This window comes from Corylus avellana, chromosome ca2 (assembly GCF_901000735.1).
Source record: "Corylus avellana chromosome ca2, CavTom2PMs-1.0".
NCBI classification, from domain to species: domain Eukaryota; kingdom Viridiplantae; phylum Streptophyta; class Magnoliopsida; order Fagales; family Betulaceae; genus Corylus; species Corylus avellana.
This window is the reverse complement of record NC_081542.1, coordinates 13,079,722-13,087,293: the sequence shown is the minus strand read 5'-3', so window position 1 is coordinate 13,087,293 and position 7,572 is coordinate 13,079,722. Positions and strand designations below refer to the sequence as shown.

The 7,572-nt window shown below is 34.3% G+C and overlaps 2 protein-coding genes across 2 annotated transcripts; one reads left to right on the top strand and one right to left on the bottom strand.

Annotated features, from left to right (window-relative positions):
- Positions 1-285: 285 nt before the first annotated feature.
- Positions 286-2,909, top strand: LOC132169080 (endo-1,3;1,4-beta-D-glucanase-like). The gene is made up of 6 exons (XM_059580168.1): positions 286-428; positions 860-983; positions 1,204-1,294; positions 1,447-1,536; positions 2,059-2,156; positions 2,577-2,909. The coding sequence occupies exons 1-6, from the start codon at positions 286-288 to the stop codon at positions 2,721-2,723; spliced, it is 693 nt and encodes a 230-aa protein (XP_059436151.1). The 3' UTR covers positions 2,724-2,909.
- A 1,461-nt stretch (positions 2,910-4,370) lies between these two features.
- LOC132171215 (sm-like protein LSM2) lies at positions 4,371-7,277 on the bottom strand. Its single transcript, XM_059582475.1, has 3 exons — positions 7,169-7,277; positions 6,767-6,925; positions 4,371-4,613 (listed from the first exon to the last, which is right to left on the bottom strand). Exons 1-3 carry the CDS (start codon positions 7,169-7,171, stop codon positions 4,494-4,496), a joined length of 282 nt encoding a protein of 93 aa, XP_059438458.1. The 5' UTR covers positions 7,172-7,277; the 3' UTR covers positions 4,371-4,493.
- Positions 7,278-7,572: the final 295 nt, after the last annotated feature.

Sequence of the window (7,572 nt, the reverse complement as noted above, 5' to 3'; positions counted from 1 at the left end):
GTTAATTTTAGGATACAAAACGACGTAGTTTTGGGGAAGGGTAAAATGGGTATAAAACATTCAAAACGACGTAGTTTAATGTTAAAGGGGTCCAAAGTGAGAGAAAATGGAAGTTCAAGTGGCTTAAATGAGAGTTTTGGAAATTCAGGGGGGGTATTTCAAATCGGCTGGAACTTCAGGGGGGTTTTCTGAAGTTTCCCCAAAATATAATGAATTCTATCATTTTGTCTTTATAGATTGTTCACTACTTGTTTATTTCCATCTCTATATGTTTAAAATTGGATTATGGTTATATTATCATTTGAGCACACTTGGAAGGGGGAGACCAATTTTGAAAGAAATCACCAATTAATTCAAAGTATTTTTGTGCATAGTTTTAACAACTTTGCCTGCCTTCTCTTTGCAGGTTATGAAGCACCACATTTGAGGTAAGCCCACTTGCCAACTTCTTGTTCTCTACATGAAGCTTTTGTATATCTCTTGGATGCCTCCTTTCTTTTCTGCTTTGTGATCAGCTGCAGCTCCCTCGCATTGATCCTTTTTCTTTTTGTCTTTTTTCCTACTTTGGCCATAAAAAGTTTTGGTCATGCATTGGAATCCACGACAGTTCTCCTGTCCGAATTACTAGCAATTTAGACGTGTAATACAAGAAATCCCATGTAAAGTAGCTCAAAATTTATTTGGACAAGTAAGTTTTACATGGGACATCTCACATTACAGGTTCAAATTGTTAGCAATTCGAGCAAATAATTGTTGTGCATCTCAATCTCATTGAAAGGTACATGAATTCCACTTCCATATAATTGTCTACATTTCTATAAAAGAGTAATTTTGGGTTCTTTCAATTGTCACTTTAAAGGAAAATCGCCGACAAGGTTGCTCGATCTGGATTCTATGCTGTGGTTCCTGACTTCTTTTTTGGTGATCCCTATGTGGCAAATACTTCTAGAACAATTCCAGTCTGGTTAAAAATTCATGGAACCGTATGTGTCAAACTCCTCTTAGATAAAGTTGGAGAAGTATTTATTTGTTTTAATTGCCATTAAATTTAGTTTAAACCATTCCAGTATCTACTAAATATGATTTCTTTGCCATTTTCTAATTCATAAGCCATGTAATATTTGCTTTCAGATCATACTGATATAGATTATTGATGTGCCATGGCCATACTAATATTGTTGCTATCATAATTGTTTGCTTTAGGACAAAGGATTTGAAGATGCTAAACCAGTAATTGCTGCTCTGAAACAAAAGGGCATACATGCAATTGGAGCAGCAGGGTTTTGTTGGGGTGGTAAGTCGTATGTTTGTTAATGTGTTTTGGGATATGTTTCTTTGATTTCGATTTGAAAGTATTTTGACGAGACATAAAGGTAAAAATTATTTTGGTGTTTTTATAAGAGTTTTGTATTTTGAATTGTTTGTTAATTTTTTTGTTTTTTTCAGGCAATGTGGTGACAAAAATAGCAAAGACTAATTTGATTAAAGCTGCAGTGTTGTTACACCCTTCATGGGTCACTGTGGATGATATTAAGGGTATGTCTGTTAATGTAAATTTAGATTTTATAGGTGTAAAACCATGAATTTGTTATCATATATAAAAGAGAACTGCTAAAGGGACAACTTTTTGGCACAATTTTGGCCCAATTTTTCTCTTATGTGATCATTTTTAAAAAATAACAAAACAAAAAAATTTATTTTGTATTTTTTTAAAAAAATACCAAATAAGAAAAGGACCACATAGGATGTTATTGCTTCAGAATTTATTTATTTATTTATTTTGTTTTTTAAAAAAAAAAAAAATAATAGAAAATAAGAAAAAAATTGGGCCAAAGTTGTACATAATTTAGCCTTTATCATACCTCTATATAAAATGCTGCTGGAAAATAAGGATTATTCTTGAATATGTGTATACTAAATATGAAGAGATGGACTTCAAGATAATGAGGAGGATAATTGCTCTACTTTTTGTTGGCTGAAACAACTATGTGTATCCATGAAACACACACTTGTTGTCTATAAAACTTTTTTAAATGCTTATCATTTCTTCTTCTTCAGCTGTCAAGGTTCCAATTGCCATATTGGCTGCTGAACTAGACAATGGCACCCCAGCCAAACAACTCGAAGAGTTCAAGTCAGTCTTGTCTCAAGATAAGGTAAGGATCTACAAACTTAAGATAATTGGTGTTCACGTTGCCGATTGGAATTCACAACAATTACATGTCCAGATTGTTAGTAATTTAGGCAAATAATGTGAGAGAACGCATATGAAACTTTCTTGCTCAAATAAATTTTGGACCGCTCAGCCACCTGCCCAAATAAGTGGGTATCTCTCACATTAACTACTCAAATTGCTAACAATTCGGGCGGTTAATTGACGAGAATCCTTATTTTCATACTACTTGACTTACTAGCGTTGTATGCGGCAACTAGTATTTGAGATAAACATAATTACATAAAATGGTAACCTAAACAATCAGCTCCATTGAGAATTTTTATCATGGATTACATAGTGAGGAATAATTTGGAAGGTTTGAAAATGACTTTGGGATTCCAATTAATGGTGCATTTTGCAGGTTAAAAACTTTATCAAGATATATCCAAATGTTAAGCATGGATGGACAGTCAGGTACAACGACACTGATGCGACGGCTGTGAAGGCTGCCAATGAAGCTCATAAAGACTTGTTGCATTGGTCAACCAAGTATGTTAAGAAAAGATAATGATCCAGGCAATTAGGAAGTACTCCAATCCTATTTATGCCTTCAGAATTATTAAAATGGAGTGTATTGTATGATCCTCAAAATCTTCTTTTTGAGGCCAAGAATAAATCTTAACAAGCTCTTTGTGTCCTTTTTAATAAACAATTAAAAAAAAAAAGGTGCCTATCATTTCCAAGTTGTGTGCCAGTGACAAAATTCATGGTTTAATTCGACATGCTATGGCCGAATCATTTTTTTTTTTTTTTTTTGATTTATTAAAGATTAGAACAGCTAGCTAAACAATTATGCAATAATTAAATTTCCATATCATGTTTGGTCTACTGAATTAAAATTGAGTAAAGACAGGGACGGAGGAAGGGGGGATTGGCAGGGGCTAGGGGCCCTACTAAAAAAAAATAATAATAATAATTAATGGTTTTTTTTTTGCTAATGGGCCCCTGCCCATTAAATTTTTTTAGCTATGGCCCCTGCCCATTCTCAAGGCTGGCTCCGTCCCTAATTAAAGAATACTAGTCAGAGCTCCGTCCCTGATTAAAGAATACTAGTCAGAGTTATTGAGAATAAAGTTATTGTAATGGAATTAAGTATTCCTATTTTATTTGTTTGGTTGTAACATCGGCCTAAAACCAAAATTTGTATTCAAGTACTACATATCCCGAGTAATACAAACTTCATCCTCAAAAACCAATTTGCAAGAAAATTGTATCAAAAAACTTATATACACATTATTAAAATTAGACTTCACCTATGCATAAAGGCTTGCCATAGATTGTAAAAGAGCAATATAAGCGAATAACAGCAATTTTGAAAACACTTTTCTGTTTTCAAAACTTAAAACACACTTTTTTTCAAAACCATTAATAAATAATTCAAAATATAAAATACTTTTCAAATACCCACCCAACTTAAAAAAATTATGACCTTTATATATACATAATACACATCAAAAACACAATTTTCAAATTAAAAAAATTAAATTAAATTAAATTTAAAAAAAAAAAAAAAAAAAAAAAATCTCAAAACCATTACTAAACATATCCAGCAAAAGATTGTAACACTTCCTACAAAAGATTTTCCATTGGAATAAGGAGGGGAAGGAAGAACGCGAGTCGGTATGCTAATTCCTCATCCTCCAATCAGTCCTTCCCATGGGCTATTGTCCCAAAATAAATAATTGTAATTCAAGCTATAATACCCCAAACATTTTCACATTTTTCAGATCACATTAGCATGTGTTAGCTTGAAAAGGATGATAGATCCAGGAACATATATCTATGATTTGTGAAATCATCCAAAGATTTTCCAAATCACATTTTCCTAGATCTATTCCAAACTAGGTTTGAAGTTGACATTGTAACTAGTAATGGATTTTGCATATATAACGCATACTATTCTTCCCACCAATACTAGTACAGATAGCTGCTCTAACTCTTCCCTCTAACTTTTGGCTCACACTATATTTCCATCATTTAGATACTATGTATCTTCAAATCTGAATAAACTCAAATTTAAATCCAAACCCTAATTGAACCTTTATAATCTAAGATTTGAGTTGAGATACAGATCCTTTCGACTTTTTGAGATCTTAAAATCATAACGTATCAGGATTTCAAGCCACGTGCAAGTTCTGGTAGCAACTCGCTTAAGTAGGCAAAAAGCACTAAACTTGCTTAAGCATAAATCACATACAATGCATCATTTGCTTCAACAAATAGTTTCAACCATGAGTACCTTGAATCAAGTGTTCATAGGATACAGACAAATCATTATTCAACCACCCCGAGCTTCTCTTCTTGTGGCATCATGAAGCAGCTCAATGTCGACTCCCTCTGGAGGTAGTTGAACGTATCTCACCACTGACCCCCTGATGAAACAGTTCCTCACTGAAAGCTGCCACTCAACACAAACAATATTAATCCATCCAGCATAGTTACACAGAAATAAGGAAAAATGAAACAAAAAATTACACTTTCATATTGGACATGCAATATATTTTTACAGAACCTAAATAAGTTCATTTAAACAAGCAGTTTTATACAGCAATAAAACTAGTTGGGTCAGACAACCAGTAGATAGATTATTGAAAAGACAAAGCCATGTAAAGCAACCACAAACCTCCTCCCCCTCCCCATGGTCATTACCCCCACCCCCCACCAAAAAAAAAAGGAGTAAGCAACCACAAGTGTTAACCACAATCAATCATATCCAAAAAAAATGACTATATAAATTAGAATTGGGTCTCAAGGAGGAAAACTCTGTCCAGAAAAGAACTAGTCTTCAATATGTAGAAATGTATGTATATGAACATGTATTTTCATCTACTTATATGCACATGCACACATATAAGCTTGCAAAGTTGCAACCTAATTGAAAGTGGCAGCAACATCTTGCTGTTGTCAAAACTTCTTTCCTTTCCTTTTCATATGCACCTTTCTGATTACCATATAAGCAAAGCTTAAAAGTAGGTGCACCCATATCTCCTAGCTGTGTCATTAGCCAAAAGAAATTCCCATTTTGCATATAATTTCCCCTACTCTTCCAATAAATTCTAACTACATGAACCAAGTGTGGAAAACTATAATTTGTTCACTTGGGTTTAATTATGTTGTAGCTCTAATGAACACCCCCCCCCCCGGGGGGGTTCCCCCTTTTGCGCTAATCTGTAGCTTGTTCGTTAGCGCAACGGCTTTCGCACCACCATACGAACATAGTATATAGGATAAATATGAGGCACAAACTGAGAAGTGTTGGATTGAAATGAGTGCATGCACATAACACCTCCTAGGGTGATTGCCAAAGCTCCGGGTGAACCCGAAATAGGCTATGTTGCTGAAGACAATTCAAATCTTTCTCCGCCCTGTTCTACAATGTTAAGAGGTTCAAATGAATCCAAACCCAAGAAAAATTAACTCTCAATCCCAAGTCCCAGCTCTAGAAAAGATTACACCTATATGGGCACTGGTTAAAACTTTCTTCGGACAGATAAACAGTTGCGTAGATGAATTAGATGCTGATTTCAGTACCAAGTTACCACTGGGTGAAAGAACAGGTAAGAACAATTCCACTCCTTAATCAAGATCCTCAAACCTTGATAATGGTATTTATGGGAAGATAACAGTGTTAGAATGTGAAAACATGAAGAAATATAAGAAATCAGACTAGAAATACTTCTCATAAATTAGACGGGCACTCATTTCAGATGGTTTGCATGACATACAACAAAGATACACTCTCAATTGTATCCCACTATGGCTATTTAAAAATAAAAATACCATTCTTTAAAAACAAACAAATGAAAGAAAGTCAAAGTCAAATGTTATGCACAATTATTTTTAAGAAGTTTCTCTTTGCTAGCATTGAAAAGAGTTCATCATTTGAAGTTCAGGAGTGGCTAGTAAATGCTACTATTGGTTACTTTATTTATCTATTTGCAAAGGACCTTGCCACAAAGAAATTCACCCCTCCCGCCCCCCACCACCCCTTCTCTATTCTCCATTTTGACATCTTTTTGCCAAGTGAGTACCACCAAAATAACTTCCAAAGTTCCCGATTATCAGATGAGATGCCAGACAACCCACATGCAAATATATAATGAAAAAATAACCTTCCATTATTCGATGAATCAGCATATATTCTCTTAGAACAACACAAATATCAAAACACAATTTTAATAAACAGTTCCAATAACCAAATCTATATTTTCAAATTGCAACTTAACCTATGTCTAATAGTTATCCAATCAGAAAACACAATAATATTTACAAAGAAACTAGTCAGACCAAGATCATAAAATAAAATAAAAACTTACAAATAAAATATCATACATAAACAACTAAATAAATTCAAACCCTTCATATACCCTAAGCCCAAATTCAAATCACACACATACCCAAGTACCACTATCATTCCATCAACGTGTAGGAGACCAAGACCACAAATCAACCAGAAAAAGAAATACAAACCGACCATAAGCATAAAAGAGTACTAAACCCTAGAACTTACGAGTACTAAAGAGTAGAAAATTGAAAAGAAAAGGAGAATACCATGTGGGGGTACTTGTCCTGATCGACAACCCGAGTGTTCTCAAGCTTAATGTTGAGGTATTGGTCAACGGAGTGCAGAGTCCCCCTGATTGCAAGGTCGTTCTTCAGCTCCACCGTCACTTCTCGCCCCACCAAGTCTTTGAAGTACGAGAAGAACAACTGCACCCACCAAAATTAACCCAAAAGAAAAGAGACCCAGATATCAGAAACTAAAGGAAACAAAGATTTCTTGAAAACCCAATGAAGAAATTGGGAAAAAAAACACACAGAATTTAGAGAAACTGAAGAAAAGCTTGTGAGAGAAACATCAGAGAGTATATTGTACTGAGGAAAAAAAAGTGAAACAAAAAAAAATAATTAGAAAGGGAGACAAAGAAAGAGTGAACAAAGAAAAATGTTTACCATAATTTCTTCGACAGAAAGATGGAGCCTCTTCGGTTTTCGTGTGCGTTAGTAGAAATTGCGGAGTCGAGGTCTCGAGCTGAATTAAGGAGCGGAAGGGTAAAGCTGGGAAAGGGCAAGTAGCTCTATTGTGATAGCGAAATTACTAAGAGACCCTTAATAGGAAGTTTGTTGGGCTGCTTTTGTTTTCCATGGGTTATATTGGATTTTCATAATAGTTCAAGATGACCCAAAAGAAAACAGCCCAGCCCACAAAAGAAAAGAAAAAATGTAAGCGGATACCTAAGTTATTCTCAATATATATATATATATATATATATATATATATATTTCTTCACAATCTGCCCCCTCCCACTTCCTCAACATTGAAGCTGAATTTTGATGTTGCTATTACTATTATTTTT

Bases quoted from the DNA above. Each gene is read 5' to 3' on its own strand.
- LOC132169080 (XM_059580168.1), top strand. From the start codon at position 286: ATGGTTATATTATCATTTGAGCACACTTGGAAGGGGGAGACCAATTTT. The intron at 984-1,203 runs GTATGTGTCAAA...TGTTTGCTTTAG, and splicing joins GGTTAAAAATTCATGGAACC to GACAAAGGATTTGAAGATGC. The intron at 1,537-2,058 runs GTATGTCTGTTA...CTTCTTCTTCAG, and splicing joins CACTGTGGATGATATTAAGG to CTGTCAAGGTTCCAATTGCC.
- LOC132171215 (XM_059582475.1), bottom strand. The intron at 4,614-6,766 runs GTATTCTCCTTT...GTTGAGTGGCAG, and splicing joins AGGACAAGTACCCCCACATG to CTTTCAGTGAGGAACTGTTT.